This window comes from Heliangelus exortis, chromosome 7 (genome assembly GCF_036169615.1).
Source record: "Heliangelus exortis chromosome 7, bHelExo1.hap1, whole genome shotgun sequence".
NCBI lineage: Eukaryota > Metazoa > Chordata > Aves > Apodiformes > Trochilidae > Heliangelus > Heliangelus exortis.
Window position 1 is genome coordinate 31,082,053 of NC_092428.1, and position 19,120 is coordinate 31,101,172.

Sequence of the window (19,120 nt, forward strand, 5' to 3'; positions counted from 1 at the left end):
GGGAATGACCACCTGTGGGCGCTTCAAAATAACAGGGTAAATGCCAGTATCAGAACACTTTCTAATACAATAAAACTCTCACAGAGATGGAAAAGTCCTACAGATAAAATAGCAAAATGTGGAGCAATGGAATTCTCTCTTCTGTGTTGCATGGTAATGATGTACCACACAGCAGAGAGACTATAAATAAAAGATTGGGTTCACCTAATTTGCAGTAGGATCCCAGTTTCTAGAGTCAGAGAAGGCTTCTCCTGAGTCTGCATTACAGATGTATATCCAGGGAAAACAGATATCGAGTTCTTTCACTTGGTGCTCAGCTGAGGAACCTTAATTAGGTCTTCGAAAATAGGAAGATGGACTTGAACAGGTTTTGTACAAGCTAATATTAAAATTCTAGTTGGCACATCTACTTTTTTTTTTCCACTTCAGCATTGTTTTATACAATTTATTAGCAACAGAAAAAATTGATTTGGTCTGTTTTAATTAATGAATTAATTAAGATCAATTAATGTAAATGTTGTAGCACAAAAACTGTGTTGTATCAGTTTCCTTTCTGGGTTTCTAAATGTTCTTGATACCCCTGAAATGCACTGCAAATTCATCCAGGTTTAGAAATATTTATTTTCTGCCTTTGGTGGCAATGCCACGATGCCTTGGAAGATTGTGCTGATCCTGGAAGAGCAATGATCGCCACAAAACTACAGAGCTTTGGTGAGAAGAACTATCTTTAACCCAGAAAGGACCGGGTAAAACCCCTGTGGGGGGGAGGATTTCCATGTGTTTGTGGGATTTCCCTGTGTTCATATATATTGTAATTTTTATATTTTTAAAGATGGAAAAATAGAAAGGACAAGCTGAAATTTTGAAGTGGTTTTATTCTATAGCTTTTTGCTGAGCTGACAAGAGCCAGCATAAACATCCTAAATGCTTGTAGCATCTATCAGTTTGTAGCAATGTCGTATGTTTCTTGTATTATTAAACTCCTTTAGAATAAATCATCTTGATCCTGGCATTGGCTTTGTGCTCTTTCTCCAATCAGCATTTAAGAACGTGCTGCTTTTTATTTGCATTAAGCTGTCTGACCAGTTTTCTTGCAAGCCTAATGGATTAAGTTTTACTTCCCATTTCCTTAGCAGAGATGAAGTACCAGGGTGCTTTCTGTTGTTTACCTTGGAGCAGACGGGTCTCGTTCTTCTAGTTCTCCTGTGTACAGCAGTTAAGAGACAGGCACACAGTTTCCTGCTCAGATATTGTAGTATTTTCTCCAGGAAACTCAAGTCATGCTAAAACACAGCCTATTTTTCTTCACTTTTGGACTCACTTTAACTGGAAAACTTTTTTGGATAAAAGGTAAGCTTTCGGGTTTTGTTATGTTTCAGAAAGTTTCTCCAACTCTTCTTTTACTCTCTGGTCCTGATGGTAATGATGCACAACTTTCAGATCGAGTCACCACTCTCCTCAGGTGTTAGGCTATTAGCTGAACTGAGAAAATCTTGTTCAGGAAAAAAAAATGGATCTGGAAAAGAGTATAGGTTGAGGCTTTTCATAGCTGAGCTGTTTGTGTTACTTTTTTTCTTCTCCAAGATGTAGTAGGTATGTAAATACATCACCTTCCTTACAGGACAACTGCAATTATGGTCACTGTCATTGATAATAAAGACCAGGGAAAAAGATTTTCATCTTCAGCAATGTGAGGCAAATTCCTACAGGTTTTTGGGTTGTTTTTTTGTTTTTTTTTTTAGTTCCTCATTAATTTATTTCCAGTTATGGCTTATCTTCAGGTTTTAGATTTAGATGTAACACCTGAAATATCTTAGGAAGTTGTATTTTATGACTTGAATTAAAGACAGTTTCTTGCTTTCAGGTGTTTAAGATGTGAGAATGGCATCTCCACTGTTAGTTCAACATACACTTAGCTGATGAAACAGGATGGATTTTGTGATTCAGAGCACACAATTGTTGGATATTAGGAGCAAAGTCAGAAGTAAATATTGAGTGCTGATATTCTTTTCAGAACTTCGCATTAATCTTTGTGTTCTTTGAGTGCAGGTATTCTGCTGTTTGCTAATAGCAGTTTCCATAGTTTGATTGCACTGGCAGCCTTTAATGATAAACATATGCTACCTGCACCCAGTGTTGAAAAATCCTGATGTTATCTAATAGGTAGAGATCATTATTACACTGAAGAATCCTCCTCCTTGCTTTGAATGGGTGATTCTGTGCCTTCTTTGCCATTATGAATTCTTTTCACAGAAACGTGGGAGGCTGAGAGTGACTTTGTGCTGCTATGAATGAGAAGAAATCTCTTTGTTTCCTTATAAAAGAACAATTTAAGAAGGAATAAACCACTTTCATGGTTAAAACCCACGTTACTGTTGATTCTGTAAGCTGTTTAAGAGCAATGGTTGTGTCTCTGATCAAACTCAACACTCCAAACAGACTGATGAGCAGACAAGAAAAAGGAAGATGAATTCAACCAATTTTAAAAAAATAGTCACTGTAGATTGTTTTTGTTTTATAAAACTGTTTACCTGAAACCAGATACTCCTTATCTTTAACTTCCTCCATTAGCATGATGCTCTGGAGATAATTCTGATATATAATGTAAAAGGCTACCAACATTTTTGCCAAGGTTTAACTGTCCTTGGAACAACCAAACGGCAGCGTTAGGCTGTGTGGTGAGCCAAGATTATGCACACACCCACCAAAGAACAACTCTAAGTATTCCTCATTCAGGGCAATGGGGAAAGGAATAGGAATAAAGGGATTAAAACAGAAGGAGAGGGCTGAAGGGGAGTTGATTTAATCAAGAAAAGGCAGAAAGAAGTAGAGACCTTAGCAAGAGCAAGCGGATGACCTCACAGTAGCTCCAGAAGGCAAAGCTGTAGAAAAACAGCTCCATAACTTGTAAAAAAAATTCCCTGGTGTATTTAGGGAATGAATTTATTCTTCTGAGACACAATATTCTACAGTTCTCTGTCTAGAAATTTCTGAAACATCCTGGCAAAGCTGGATATGAAGGTTGTAGAAGAATAAATGCTTAAAAATTGATAGCTATTAACAAATTAATTATCCAGGATAGAATATGTGAAAATTAAGATTGTGTTTAAATCTTTTGATAGTTTTTCTTTGTCTACTCCAGAAGACCTCAGCTTTAAACAGAAGTTACCTTTTTTTACAATAATTTTGTCCATTTTTAAATTATTTCTTCATCACCATCAAAGTATGCAATGAATACAAGAGGGTTGGGGTTCTTTTTAAATTTTTCTTGTTCTTGGGATTTTCTGTGATGTTATTTGCTTGCATTGTGTGAGAGATTTACTTTTTTTTATTTGCTAACAGTAGTTAATTTTTTTTCATAATGCCTATGTGAAGGAATGACTCAAATTTAGCATCCCAGTTATAATGTAAGTATCTAAGGCTAAGAGGTAAAGCCAAGATTGCCAGCTAGTTTTGGGCACCCACTTTAAGAAAACTTTTACTTGAATTTGCAGGTTTTAGCACTTTACACCAATTGTGCTTGGAGTGATGTAGTCATAAACCTTGCATACAGACAAAAAACAGCATTTTTGCATACAGAAGACACATCTGTATATTGAAAATGAATATACGAGGCCACATATATTTAGTTGAAACAGTCAGAAATGAAGAGTACCTTGGTCATGAATTGAAGGTGTTGACTTCTGTGACTTTCTGTGACATAAGCCAAGAACTCTGGCAGAGACAGGATAGACCAAACTGGTCATGTCCTGGACAATGTATTAGTTATCCCTTCTGATTCTTTAGAAACCTCAAACTTTATTTTTAGGTGCATCTTCTGAACACACATCCAAACTTTCTACGTTAGAAATAATTATTCCTCAAAGTCTGACCAGCAGAGAGAAGCATCACCCGTTTTTTCATGAGGTTTGTTATTCCATATGATTTTTTTTCTTCTAATGTTGCTGTTTTTCACAATGCCATCCTCTATGACACAGACACAATGTATGGTATATATAGATCAGTTTTGTGAAGAAATGTGCCCCACACACTCAAGGTCTTAGTGTTTTCAAGTAGTTTTTAGTAAACATTTTCTCACAAAAGTCAGTGATTTCACTCCAAGTTACCACCTTTCAAACTTCTAGGCCTGTTAAAACAGAACTGGGAAAGAACATGAAGAATTTTTTCCATATCACCCAAGTTAAATTAGATGTTGAACTTGAATTAATATTCATGCTGTTTAAGTTCTCAGGCACATTGTTCCTGATCTTTGGATAAAGAGAAGATTTGGTCAAGTGGGAGGTGTCCCTGCCCATGCAGGGGGGTTGGAAGTAGATGATTCTATGATTTTAATCATTTCAGCATCTAAAGGGCTGCTGCTCACTTGGTACCAATGGTCACACAGAATCTTGCAGGTTGAGTGAGTTAAAAGGGAAAAATCTGGGCCTTAATTCTTTAGCTCTAAGGTAATTTACCTTGGCACCAGACACTGAAGTAACTGTAAATGAAACAACATTACTCACCTTTGAGCAAACCAATTAAGGAAGGGAGAACCTGTGAGCTGTTCCCCTGCCTGCCAGGGGTTTACAGAAGGAGTGTCACAAAACATGAGGTGGTAGTTGGGCAAAGAGTGCACACATGGGCTGTGCCCAGCCTGGGGAACTGCGTGCAGCCACCTTCATCCAAACTCTATTCTCCTCCTCCCCCAAGCACGAGGACCACCTGTTTCCCAGCCTTTAGCACTGTAGCATGGTACTCTACACCTGCCTGTACCACCACCCCTTTTTTGTTGTTGTTCTTTTAATAGCACAAGTTTTACATTTTCTTTTTTTCCTGCAGACTCTACATTTTTTTCCCTCCCTTCTACATATCTCTAATTACAGACCTAGTTAATTGCTTGTGCACTTTGTGCACTTTTTCATTCTGTTTTCTACATGAGAATTTATAGCTTTGTAGAATTTAAACTTTCCAAGGGAAAAAATGTGGGGAGTGTTGCTGAGATTTTGAAAGACTTGAGGGTTAGGAATATGTATTTTGGTAGATTTAAGACCTATGTAGTAGCTGGGCTTTTCTTGTCAAAGAAGACATGGAACTGACACAAGCAAGAAGAAAATCGCCTAAATAAGTTTTATCTTTTCTTCTGTTTTCAGGCACATTCAGATGATAATATTTCTTACTCAATTAAAACCAGAAATGGAAGATACCTCCTGCAGCTGAAGAAAAATAAGTATGTGATAGAGTGTTCTAAGAAATCCTTCCATCTTGGGATTTTGATGCATCCAATAGGCTATAAAAATAGAGACAAGTATTATTATGCTGAAAACATTCAGAAGAAAGCATTTCAATGGCAGATTGTATTAATTGCAAAATTACACTTCAATAGTCTCTGCTGTGGCATTATTTTGCAAAGAGAACAGTGTTTCTTCTAGTTGTGCAGCTCATTTTTGAGGTATTTTGTGTCATATCCATGGATTTTTAAAATAATTTAGGTTAAGTATGCTGCTAATAGACTGTAGCACTCACTAGGATTCTTGCCTTACTTCTTGCTTTCTAGACTATTAAAAGAGCAGTAGTTTATTTTTGTTTCCAGAAAGCTTGTTAGTGAAGACTTTATGCTATACACATACGGAGAAAATGGGAAAATGGAGGCAACACAATCAAAAACCAAGGTATTGTATATAATAAAATTCCCCTTCTGCATAAGATTTTCCTCAAATAAAGCCAAGCTTTATGAACTGAAGGCCATAACAATTTGATAGAATTAAGGACAAGAAGGATGTGTATGCATCTACATGTGTGTTCAAAGCAAAAGTGGACATACAACCATGGAACCTCTGTAGTGGGAGAGTGAAACTCAGCTGCAGTTTTGGCAGGGGAGGGAAAAAAGCAAGTGGTGCAGATAAATTATCTACAGAATCTATTGCTGGGGAAGTGAATTTTCACATTTTGTAGCATTTCTGTTTAACACAAAACATAAGGTTCTGTGTCCTGTGAGGGAGTGGGTGGCTTGTGGTGATACAATACCACTATTTTCCAAAGTTTGAAAGGAGATGCCAAAGCTGAATTTGAGCTACCTGACTATGTCACCTTTGCCTCACATGCAATTAAAGGGACAATGGCAGCATCAAAGCTCTCTCTGTAGTTTTGAGATCCTGAATCAAACAAGCCTTGGAAATGCCTTTGCATTTAATTTCAACTTTCAGCTGCATATGACCTGAGTGAGACTTCACTGGGTGCTTTCTGCATGGGAAATCTCAGATCAGCCTTTGAGAGGAGTCTGTTGAAGAAGTGTAGGTGAAAAGATTTTGCTAAAAGATGGTGATGGGTTAAACTTAAAAGCTGGTTATTTTCTAGAACCAAGGGAGCAAATGCTATTATTGATTACTTACATCCAGTAGCATTTTACTCCAAGGAGGCTGTGATTGCTTTTAGAATTTGTAAATTTGCAACAGACAGCCTTAATGTCATGTAAATACAAAAATTCTGGTTAGAAAATACATTTTAATTTGAAGGCAACAACCTTCTTATGTCATTCATTATGTGGCTTTGTTGCATTTCAGACACACTGCTATTATCATGGCACCATTGAAGGAATTGCTGACTCACTGCTTGCTCTTAGCACATGTGATGGGCTCAGGTATTTCCTCTTGCTTTTTACTTCAGGATAATTAATTGTGCAGTACCAAAGTAAAGCAGTAAAAACCAGTGGCTACTCATCATACAGCTGCAGAGAAAACAACACCCTATCTTGCAATTTTTTAAATATTTTTTTTAATTTTGCCTGTTACCAGTTTTACAGCATCACTTTTTTTTTGTTTTGTTTTTTTGATGTCTTTTTGACAAGCAGGGAGAGTGAGATGCCACCAACAGTAAATAATGACATTTCTTGGCATTCCTTTAAATGAAACATAAAATGGCCAACATGCTGGTATTTCAGGAAATGCTGGATCTCACTAAGCAGAACAGTTATTTCATTGTGGCTGTTCTGCAAATTTAGGAGGACACAAATCCTTTGGGTACTTTGAACTTACATTTTTGAGGATCTTCTTTCACAAGATATTAAGCAGAGAACTCTTTTTCTAAATATAGTTTTGAGATTCTGGAGAATAAGAGGACAGCTTCTGAAAGATTTCTGGTACAGAAACTGGGCATGTACCAGGTATTTCTGAGCCATGGCCAAATGCAAAATCTTAAGCTGCACTTTTTTTGTTTTAGCCTTTCTTTCTGTCTTAGAAAATACATTTTTCAAAATTCCTAGTGTACTGTAGCTGCATAGGGCTAGAAGTGAGAATCACAAGGACTAAAAGAGAACTCTTGCATCAGCTCTGTACCTCCCAATCCAGACTCATTTAGTAGCAGTTTGGCTTTCACACAAACTGATTTAAAGAGTCCACACTTGTGTACAATGAGGTATTTTAAATAAGTTCAGTTTTGTCTTTTAAGGTCGTGTTGGGCATTTGAACTTACCCCATATACTAAAATAAATTAAGATAAATAATTTATTTCAACACAGTGGTATGAATGAATATAGCTTTTAAGTATTCAGCTGCCATTCACTCACCTACTCATGACCATGAAGGAAGAAATATGGAATAATTTTTCTTTTTTTTGTTTGTTTGTTTGTTTCTAGAGGAATTCTCTACATTGGTGGCAAATGGTATGGAATGGAGCCACTCAACACACCCAGCACATCTGAGCATGTGTTTTACCAGTTAGCAGATATGCAGGATACCCCCTTCCAATGTGGTGTGCTGACTGGCAGCCTTCAGCAGGAGAAGATGTTTGTGGAGCAGTCTGTGAAATATGCATTTTTATCAAACAGTACCTCTGGCAGGGAAAAGCCTTTGAGGGTAAATACCTTTCTGCTTTTTTCTCTTGAGAGAAAACCACAGTCCTCTTGCAGTCCAAGCCATCTCCTCAGCCTTCTCCAACAGCCAAGGGTCTCCAGAGTTCTTGCTTTGGTATCACTGGAGGTGGGTTTAGCCTGGCAGGCCACTTCCTTGTTGCCTTCATTTTCATGGCTCTCAAAGTGTTGAGAAGGAAATCCTGAAAACAGAAGAAGAGCAGAACAGGAACTGACCATATCTTGAAGCAATCGTTTAACAGAAGAGCAGAGCTCTGCCCAAGACAGTCATGGGTGTGATGAAAGGCATGAAGCTCACATTCAGCTCCTGCCCCAGTGTCTGAGAGATGGGAATTACTGATATGCAGATGTTTATATGGAATTCTAAGGCATTTTAAAAATTCTAAGGCATTCTAAGACATTTTAAAAATGCATCAGTACTTTATAGATCCATGAAATGAAGATTGTTAAAAAGATAATTAAAGCAATTCAGACTCCTCAGTCATTATTTTAACTTACTGTGCTTTCTCATTTGCAGAAGAAGAGAGCTGTCCTGCCACAGAAAAGCTATGTGGAATTATTTGTGGTTGTGGATAACAACAGGGTAAAGATTTCATCCAGTGCTACATCCATTTTTATTAAACCATTGATTTTTCTCTCTGATATTCTCATATGATGTTTTACAGTTTTTGATGAAGGAATCTGACCCTGCTGCAGTGCAAAAGGAAACAGTTGAGTTGGTCAATTACGTTGATGGGGTAGGTCAGATGAGTTGCTGAGATTCAGGAGTCTAATAGTTTACAAAGAGCAGCTATTTCAGTAAAGCTGAACAATTATGTTCTGAAACTGTATTTGGAAGTTATACAGCAATTTGTAACACATTTAAGGTACCTCATGAATTTCTGCACAAATCTTATAGAGGTGCAGGCAGAGGGAGGGATCCAGAATGTTTTTAAACCACTTCTGTGTGCTTCAAGACCTTGGCTGCTCCAGGAACTTGAGGTCATCAGTAGGCTTATCATTTCCAGGAAAAGTATTTCTCATGTATATAGTTTTTTTATTGACCAAACTGTCAGTATTGTGAACAATTCCATAAGCTCTCTGATCCTCTGCTCCCAATTTCTCCTCACGAAAATCAGTTAAGGAAAAAATGAATGAACATGGTATTTCCAACTTTTCTATCTGAAAGTTATGTTTAGGTAATTCAGGAAGTAGAGTGTCTTCAGTCATATATTCTTTCCTAACATCAAACTGTTAATTATTAAAAGAAACTAAAGTTATGTTACAGTCCTTATGTTCAGCTTTGTGGTTACTCAGTGTTAGTGATGTAATATTTCATAATTCAGTTGAAACAGACTGATGGACAGTAATTATCATTATTTTTTCAGATGTATAGAGCATTAAACATCCAGATTGTTTTGGTTGGATTAGAGATCTGGACAGATAGAAATCACATATCTGTAATGAATGGTTCAGCTGGAGATGTACTGAGCAGATTTGTTTCTTGGAGACAGAAAGATCTTCTTAAACGATCACGAAATGATGTCAGCCACCTCATCATGTAAGTGTTCATTCAGTGGAAAAACTGCCACGCTGCCAGTGTTGGTCATGTGCAAGATTTTAGGTTTCTGTATGAATTAATATAACTATTGTGTATGAATTAGTATAACTATTGGAAAATTCACTCAGCTTCCAAACTGTTTTCCCCTGGTAAATTGTCAAGAAACTGTAATGAATTCTTTCTAATGATCAACCCCACACGGCTCAGCTTGGGCAGGGGAGTTGGATCAGTGACCTCCAGAGGTCCCTTCTAATCTCTACCATTCTGTGATTATGTCAGAAGCACTGACACAACAGATTTAGGTGACTGCTCATTATTTTCAAGCTCTGAAATTGAGATGTTTATTATTTATTACAGTGAAACTCCGATATGATAATAAATTTCTTCTTGGCTTCAAGAAGACTTGACTTACAGTATTTCTTTCCTACTTACTGGTGTCTTTTAGTAGAAATCATGAATGTTCAGCCCCTCCTTCACCCACTTCCAAACTGCTTTTGTTGCAGAGGGAGAGGTTCTTACAGTGGATCCGTTGGAATGGCTTTTGTGGGAACTGTCTGCTCACAAGTCCAGGGAGGGTCGATCAGCACTGTAAGTACAAAATGTTGGGGTTAATGGTACCTGAACAACTGAACCCTTTCCCCTCTGCATTTACACAACCCAGAGCTGCAGATGGTGTTAGTGGTGGGCACTGCTTCCACAGAACATCCAGAACATCCCCATAAACAGCATGCACTTTGCTGACCTATTTGGTGGAGTCACTCAGGTCTTGGAGAGGTACGGTTTCTTCCATGGGGTTTCTGATGTAGACTTGTGCATGGCTTTATATACTTTTAAAGAACTTTCTCTATTCATCCCATTCCTGTCCAATTGCCCAATTTAGTCCTGAAATAATTTTACCACCTTCTTGTCATTCAGCTAGCTCAAGTTTGTGTATGAAAAATCCATTCTTGTACCACTAAGGTTCATATTCACAGTTTTTGGAATGGGAATAATCTGTATTTTTTGACTCTTTGCCTGGACAGACAGTCAGCATAGCTTGTTCTCCTCTCAAGCGTTTGGAATTCTCCACAACGAGGCTGTAAACAGGCAAGAATTTTAAATTTGGCAAAACTAGACAGAAACAAGTTTTTTTCCCCATCACCCTTGGGGAAGGAGCACCAGGATCTCCAGAGGTTCCTGTGCTTGAATGTCACAATATCACTGACAGTTCTAGAGGCAGATCCTGTATTTTAACAATCTTTGTCTTTTTGCCATTGAAGACTCCGTGGAATTCAGTGTCCTGACTGATGAACTGTGTCATGACTCAGAATATGAGCCTAATGGAGGGAACAGAAAGAATGGCAGAATCTGGCATTACTGAAAAAACAGTGACAAATTGTCTGCTCTTGCAGCTTTTGTTTTGCAAGACAATGTAATATTCAAGCTTCTTTCTTGGATAAACCACTATGTAGAAACTTATGAATGTCTTTAGTTTTGTATTTTTTTACACTGGTTCTCTTTATCAGCTGAATCATGACAAAATGTTACGTCATGCTACAGTAGTTGCACATGAACTGGGGCATAATCTTGGAATGAAACACGATGATAAAAGGTGTCCTGCATCCTATATTATGCACAGCACAGATAAGTAAGATTTCCAGTTTCTTTTATTTTAATACTTGTTATTTATCTGCAGTGATTATGCCTTATAATCCATCAAACTCCCATGAATCTTGAAGGACTCCTGTGAATGGGAGTTGCTTGAACAACAGAAGTGAATTCACTTGGGTCTTGACAGAATTTCAATTAATTTTAAATGTTATGTTTCCCATTCCAGTCATTCTTTATTTGTAGCATTCCTAAAAAGTTATTTGGGTTTTCTCTATTTTATTTTTTTTAATGACAGTGCACTGGAGGTTTTTTTTACCCTGCTGAGAATGCTTTACATATATTTACTGGTGCTAACATGCATCCTTCACACAGATTCTTTAACTGCTAATTTAAACAAAACCTCTCAGCCTGATTCTTTCAGTTCACCTCTTTCTTTGGCTTTCCCTTAAGAGCGAAAGTTCATATTTTTGTATCTACTCACTTTGTATTAATAAATCAGAGTAATTGAACACTGCACAAAACTACTTTATGTATATGCATTCCTGCATTCTTTGTGACTCCAAGTTAAGGTTAATGCCTTTCAGGAGAGTATTTTTTACTCAAGCATTTTTAGACTCACTACAGACAAGCAATTTCAGAGGATTGTTTTATATGAGACACCAGAATTGATAATCTGATTATTTCTTTTTCTTCTGAAAGTACTTGCATTTATGTTACATAAAGTATTTTAAACTTCTAGTGCTGTATTATAATGCAAAATAATTTTTTAAAGTATATCTTGATCTCCTAGCACTATGAAATACAGTATTTATTACAGATTGACAATATTTTAAGGGCTTGAGTTGTATTTTTTTCATGTAAGCAAATTATTTCTTACTAAAAAATACAATACTTTCCAGTGGTTCCAGGAATTTCAGCACCTGCAGTGCTGATGACTTTGAGAACCTTATTCTAAATGGAGGAGGAAACTGCCTTAGAAACCCTCCCAAAACAAGTAATCTTTATAAAGAACCTGTCTGTGGGAATAATGTGGTTGATAACAATGAAGAATGTGACTGTGGCAAACCACAGGTAATGAATGAAACTAAACTGGGTACTTGTATGTTTATGTTATGTTATGTTTTTTTTATGTTTGTTACATTATTATGTTACATTTGTTATATATTTTGGTGTCTATTACAGGCCTTTTCATGTACCTGATTTGCATTAGTATTTGAGGATTTTCTCCTTGTAAATTTCCATTTTTGTAGGCAACATGAAGATAATTTTTTGAAAAGTCTAAATCCGTATTTATATATAATCCATATTTAGAATATATAATATAATACATAATGCATATATAAAATCCATATTTATATAGATTTAGATATGGATATATGGACTTTGATTTGAACTCAGCTAAGGGTTATAGCAGTTCACAGAACTTTTGAGCTAACCTTGCAATTCAGTGAAGAGCACGTGGAAACAACACTGGGTTTTGTGCTGGTTTTAACAATATGGATATTTCTGCTATATAAAAGAGACTTTCAGCTTTCCTAACTGTAACCTTAAGCTTAGTCCAAACCAAAATTACTTTTGTTCTTCATATCTGAACTGTCAATATGTCAGAATGGGATATATTGACTTGTTCTTTAGAAAATAAAAGTGTCTAAAAAAAAGACAAATAAATCAAAGGGCTGCCAGCAATCCCTCATTCCATCCTATGGATCTGCTTCTAAGTCATGAAAAGATACCAATATTTCTCTCCATCAAACTGCTAGTGTAGTGGGAAAATAAGATGGTGGAAGGTGAAAAGAAGTGTTATTTTAAACACACATTGTGCTTTCTTATACCCCTGTGCCACAACACATCAAAATAGATGCTTTTCTGATGACTTGTAGTAAAAAAATACAGCCCAACTGTATGCTGGTCTCTGTTAGAAGGCTGACAATCTCAGGAGGTGCAAGAAAAGCAGTGTATTTAAAGCTTAATGTGCACTTGGTTTGATGATGCTCTTTCCTACCCACACAGCAAGTTAAAAATGTTGTGTCCCCTTCTCTGTGGTTGCTCTCCAGGAATGTACAAACCACTGCTGTGATGCTGCAACCTGCAAACTGACACCTGGATCCCAGTGTGCTCAAGGAATGTGCTGTGAAAACTGCAAGGTAGGCTATGTTTTACTAAGCTAAATTGATGCCATTTCCTGGTATTTTTAAATGTTTGAAAAGAGCTGGCATAGCATTCTTGATGTATTTTCACATTATAAAACTCCATTCACCAGCAGGGAGCATGTAAGCAGAGAATTTGTGATTAATGACTCCTGGCCAGTAGCTTAGGAATGGAATTGCATCTTGTGTTGTCCCTTCTGAGAGGCAGGAGCAATCAGGGACTCAGTAGCAGTGATGTCCATTAAGCAACACAAAGCTTCTCCAAGGTCTGTGGTGGCTGGATGCTCTTTAATTACTACTTTACTACTACTTTAATTACTACTAAGTACTCATTTGTACCATCTACCCTCATCTTCTGCAGACTCAGCTCATAAACTTTGTAGCCACACCATATGAAGTGGAGGGAAATTTTGGGTATTTGTTAAGATACTGATCTGAGAAATTATTTTGTCTTCCTTAAAAACCACAGAAGGTTCCCAGTTGTCTTTGTTCCATGTTCCACATTTTTCCAGAACTTCCACAATAAAAGTAAGGTGGCATTTCTCTCTGCTTCTAGTTTAAAGTGGCAGGAACAGAGTGCAGATCCAAACTGGATTTCTGTGACCTCCCTGAATACTGCAATGGAAGCAATGCCTATTGTCCTGATGATGTTTATATCATGAATGGTTACCCTTGTGACAACATGAAGGCATATTGCTACTATGGAGTATGCCAGAGTTTTGATTCACAGTGTGAATCTATATATGGAAAAGGTAGGTTTCAAATTTAATGTAAAAATATTTGTCATTCCCTAACAGACCTTTCTGACTTTCCTTTTTCTCATATTTGTAGAACAAATGGTGGTGGCTTATTAATATTCACTGTTTTTCATACAGGGGCAAGAAAAGCACCTGATCTCTGCTTTGAAAAAGCAAATATTAAAGGAGATAGGTTTGGAAACTGTGGAATGAGAGGTGGAGTGTACAAGAAATGCCCTGTTCAGTAAGTCACCAGCAAATAACAGCTAACCCTAAAATCTTCAGTGGACAAAATATATTCTGTTACAGACTCTTAGAGCATAAGGTTTAAAAGAATATTGCCTTGGGAAGCAAGCTAAAAAGTTTGACTGCATGGTGTATTTTTTTTTTCTGTTCACCTTGTCACTGAGTGTCATTTGTTCTGCCCAGGCATAGCCTGTGTGGCAAGCTCCAGTGCACATCTGTTAGCCTGCAGAATCTTCCTGCTTGGAGTGTTGTCAATAATGCATCTGGGGTTTTATGCTGGAGTTCTGACTTTGACTTAGGGTCAGATGTCCCTGATCCTGCTCAAGTTCATGATGGAACAGCCTGTGGAGAAAAGAAGGTAAGATGAACCACAGCAGCATTACAGAACACTCTCAACCAACAGGAAAGTCCATGACATTCAAAAGCATTACCCAGCTCTCTTCTTTGTGTGCCACAATATAAAAACAAAAATCTGCCCTTTGAGAAATACACATGCAAACAATTGATTAGCTCTTCAAAACCTGGGACATTACAAATCAATGAACTACATTATCAGTTATTCAAATTACTCCACCAAAATGCACCCGCAGACTTCAGAAAATCTGAGAGAAATAACAGCTATAAAACTGTGAAGTATTGAGGGTTCTATCAGACCTTTTTCTTGACATTTAAGCAAAAGCTGTAGAGTGTGTGTACATTTATATAGTGTATCTCTAAAAGGATGGTATTTTTTTAAGTTTTGTGTTTGACAGACACTAAATACTTTTTCCAGGCCTGTGTAGGTTTTGAATGTGTTGATGAAAGTCATCTGGGCTACAGCTGTGATGTAAAGCAGAAGTGTAATGATAACGGGGTGAGTAGCTGCTGGTTTTATGCCCTCTTTCTAGAAGACAGAAACAGGTGCAAAATCCCTGCATAAAAGCAGTAACCAGACAGGTGTTTTCATTATATTTTCAGACCTGTATTAAAAGTTAAGTCCACTTTATCTGTAATTCATGCAAACCTCTTGGCACTAACATTGAAAGATACTTCTTCTCAATTTCCCAATTAATTTTGAGATAGCACTGAGCTGTCACGTTGTGAAAAGGAAATATTCCTCTAAGGAGGTCAGTCTAGTGATTCCTGATTGCTACATTTCTCTAGGAAACAAGCAAAACGCTGTAAAACAGAGATTCTGTAAGAGTGCAGAGGACTGTAATCTCTTGTAGGCAAATAACAAAACAAAGGTTAACTTCTGCCCCAGATGAACTTCTGCTGTTAATGTCACTCAGTGTTTTGGGATGTTATGGAAGGGGAGAGCTTATCCCTAAGCAACCCTCTGCAGTATTTCTTGTTCCTACATGCAATCCAAAACACATACTGGAGGTTGAAGGTGGCTGCATGCAGAGAGGTGTTGTTTGCTTGAGTAATCTCTGCTGTCTCAACCCTAGGTGTGTAACAATCTGGGGAACTGCCACTGCAACCCTGGATGGGCACCTCCCTTCTGTAACCACTCAGGATATGGTGGCAGCCTCGACAGTGGCCCAGTTCACAGAGGTATGAAACTGAAAAAGGCCCTCATTCTGCCCCTGCTATCTGAGAAAATAATTACTAATAACAGGGAGAGGGTTTTTGGTCTCTTTTCAACTGTTTTTTTATTACTGCATGGGACTGGCCTGAAGAACAAACATTATTATCTGATTTATACCACTGCAGACATCAAGGAAGTTGGTCCATAGTGAGAATTTGACCTGTTTTGTCTGAGAGAAAAAAGCAATACATCAGTTGCTTAGAATTAGTTACTTTTTTTTTTTTTAATAGATATTTAGATGTTTACTGAGGTATTTAAAACAGAGTTCTGTTAAATGGGGGTCACAGAGCCAGACTATAGCTTGAGAATGAAACCAGAGGCCTCTCTACATGGAAAGGGTCTCAGAAATGAGAGGTGAAGGAGATGCAAGCAGCAGGTGGTTCATGGAATGGGGAAAGGGAGAGGGGAAAAAGGGAAAATGGAGTAGATTTTGCTGTCCTTCACACTGAGACCATGCACATGTTTTGTATTTATTAATAGCTTAGGAAGACAAGGAAGTCTGGCAGATCAGCTGTGGGTAAACAAATAAAAGATTAATTTGTCTGCTTTAGGATTCTTGAAAAAAATACATGGAAAAGACAGAAGTTTGTATATCATACAACATGAGGTAGGGAAGGCAGAGAGAAACTGTGATAACATAAGGCCAAACCCTTCTTTTCTGATCATAGCATTTTATACATTTCAGTGGATTTATGAGCTCTACTCTCTAAAAATATAAATATTGTCATTTTTACAACAGACAAGTGTCCTTAGCACACAAAAAAAATCCTTTAATATGAGGTCATATGAAATTACTAACTTGTGAGATTTCAATTCTTTTTTCTCTAGATACATCACTACGGGACGGGCTGCTTATTTTCTTCCTCCTGGTGTTGCCCACAGCAATCCTTACTGCAGCAGCAGTGATGAAGCGTGACACAATAAAAAGGAAGTTTTGCAGGAAAAGTAGAGGACAACACAGGTATTGCACTTAAGGCATTTCCCAACACGTCAGAGCATGCTCCAGGTTCATTTAGCAAACCAGTTTAGATGTTTTAGCCATAAAAAGAATTCCAGACCACTTAAAAGACAAGACTTCCCTGCTATTAATAGTAGTAGGCAGTTTAATAGCTATTAGGTAGTTTAATCCAGATGCTCCAGTTGTCAATTTTCAAGCAGTTTTTTCCCAAAATACATTGCATTTTCCTAACTGTTAATGAAAATTATACTGCATGCAATTTTCAAGCAGTTTTTTCCCAAAATACATTTCATTTTCCTAACTGCCAATGAAAATTATACTGCATGGACACAGGGCTGTAGAACATTGAAATTATTTGCCAAAAAGAGGTGGAATAGGAAGCAGAATCCAGCTCCCTGAGCTCTAGGCTCAGCCCTTGAGAAACCCCCACATCCCTGATGGTGGATAAACCACATAGGGATTTGCCTGATGATATGTTTTTTATTTCAGGGATAACAATGTTCAGCAACCAAAGGAAAATAACAGACCAAGTCAGAATGCAAGGAATATTCAGGTAAGATCAATGCATATCTGCATTATTTCATGTTAAGTAATCCAAATTATACAGTCCCTTTTCTCTGATTGTGGCTTTTTTCACTGAAACCATCTGAATTTCCAATTATTTAAAATAATTTCTGTTTGGCTATGCATGAACTTTATTTCCTGCCCTGTCAACACAGGCTGTGCATGGTATGGGATGGAAGAGGCTGCTACTTAGCAGAGCAGCTGAAGACTGAGCTCTGAATTCTCCAGCTAAATACCACAGCAGCTGCTTAACCCAGCTGGGGATCCAGTTCTGATCAAGGGATGTAAAAATTTTCAAAACAAAACGGTGCATGAGAATATGGAGATTGTCACAGGAAATGAGTTCTAAAACACCATTAGCTTCACACTGGATAATCAGCCACACTTTGAAATCTGTGTTTTCTCTTAATTTGATTTTCTGCAACGTCTTTTCCAGCCTGCTACATCAAGTCCTGAGTTTTTTACCATATCCCATCTTCCAGGTCCAAGGTTTGTAATATTTATATTTTTATTATTATTATTTTAATTATTATTTATGTTTGCTATACATTACTGTATCACTGTATGTGGCACTCCTAATGTCTCATGTCAAGTTAGAGAGTTTCTCATGTAGCATCACATGAGATGCAATAGCTTAAAAGGTTGAAGGATAATATAATTGTCTAGAAATATAATTGTCTAGAAACAGTATTGTCTAGAAACAGTATTGTCTAGAAATATTATTGCACAGAAATATTATTGCACAGAAATATTATTGCACAGAAATATTATTGTACAGAAATATTATTGTACAGAAATATTATTGTACAGAAATATTATTGTACAGAAAACAGCAGCAAGGGGACATAAAAATACTATGAGGGAGATGAAGGAGCAGAGTTAAATCTGTGTATAAATGCTAGCAACTGTTTAAAAATGGTAAAGAACCAGTTTAGAAATCCTAGTTGTATTCATAGCCATGAAATATCCACAAAATGTTTTCCACACCTCAGGCAGCCAGTGCAAACCCCACTCCCTGCAGCTCCTTCAGAACCTCAGAAGCCCAAAGTCCCACCTAGACCAGCTGTCTGAAAAGTCTCCTGGGAACCCTCAACCAATCCTGACAAGTAACTCATCTGGGAATAAAATTAAAGTTGTCAATCCCCCCAGCCCTCTCCTGTGCAGCCAAAACACCTTCTAAAAGCAGAGACCCCTGGAAAGGACTTGATGCCAAGAGGCACTGAACACAGATTTTGGAACATCCCATGGTTCTGGGATGCTGCTGGATGAATTTGTGCCTCTTCTACCTCACCCCCTTGGCTGTTTTTAATTTGAAGCCTGAAGTTTAACTCTGGTTATATTAAAGCTGCAACAGCATCAGGACTCTGCAAGTGCAGGCCAAAGAAAAGTGGATTTAGTTACATACAGGTGGAATTTATTCACCTCTGGCCATATGCTGCTGCGAAAATGAGAATGTAGAAACTCTCAGGACGTTTGCAGCCTCCTTACCTCCTGGGCCACCTCCTGTGGTGCTGTTATAGAAAATATGATACAACAGGACACTGATGATACAACTTGACAGTGTTTTAAGGTTATTACAGCCCGAGATTTTTTCTGAAAACTGTTCCTACGACACAAGCAAGAGGTAACTTTTATCACTCTAAGTGTGACGGTTAATAGTACAAAGTTACAGAGTTGGTCAAGAGGGCAACAAATAGAAAAGAAGCTGCTACAGCAAGAAAAACTCCCTGGCAAGAACAAAACTGATGGATATGTGCACAGGAGAGTGAATCAAACACCAACCATGTTCAGGTGCAAACTCTGGGACTAGGAACCAGCAAAGGAGTGAATAAATTGTGGAATGGCATTGCCAATAAAATATTTCTCGTCCCTTTCATAGCCATTTCAGGTAAGAGCTGGATGAAAGAACCCAAAATACACCACAG

General features: G+C 37.6%; 1 protein-coding gene and 1 long non-coding RNA gene across 3 annotated transcripts; one reads left to right on the forward strand and one right to left on the reverse strand.

Annotated features, from left to right (window-relative positions):
- Nucleotides 1–27: 27 nt before the first annotated feature.
- On the forward strand, nt 28–18,694 carry LOC139798650 (disintegrin and metalloproteinase domain-containing protein 9-like). 2 transcript variants are annotated; one of them, XM_071749633.1, is made up of 22 exons: nt 28–1,350; nt 3,809–3,906; nt 5,130–5,206; nt 5,570–5,648; nt 6,540–6,616; nt 7,610–7,829; nt 8,361–8,426; nt 8,509–8,580; nt 9,211–9,383; nt 9,887–9,971; nt 10,889–11,010; nt 11,873–12,044; nt 13,028–13,117; nt 13,677–13,872; nt 13,996–14,101; nt 14,287–14,461; nt 14,876–14,956; nt 15,534–15,639; nt 16,502–16,634; nt 17,121–17,184; nt 17,632–17,684; nt 18,188–18,694. In XM_071749633.1, exons 1-22 carry the CDS (start codon nt 1,281–1,283, stop codon nt 18,264–18,266), a joined length of 2,394 nt encoding a protein of 797 aa, XP_071605734.1. In that variant the 5' UTR covers nt 28–1,280; the 3' UTR covers nt 18,267–18,694. The 2 variants fall into 2 exon arrangements, with proteins under 2 accessions (XP_071605734.1, XP_071605735.1); XM_071749634.1 differs by having other exon boundaries at nt 8,509–8,553.
- LOC139798654 (uncharacterized) lies at nt 3,974–14,397 on the reverse strand. The gene is made up of 4 exons (XR_011726890.1): nt 14,256–14,397; nt 9,796–9,969; nt 7,838–8,025; nt 3,974–5,266 (listed from the first exon to the last, which is right to left on the reverse strand). It is a non-coding gene; the product is annotated as an uncharacterized lncRNA (long non-coding RNA).
- Nucleotides 18,695–19,120: the final 426 nt, after the last annotated feature.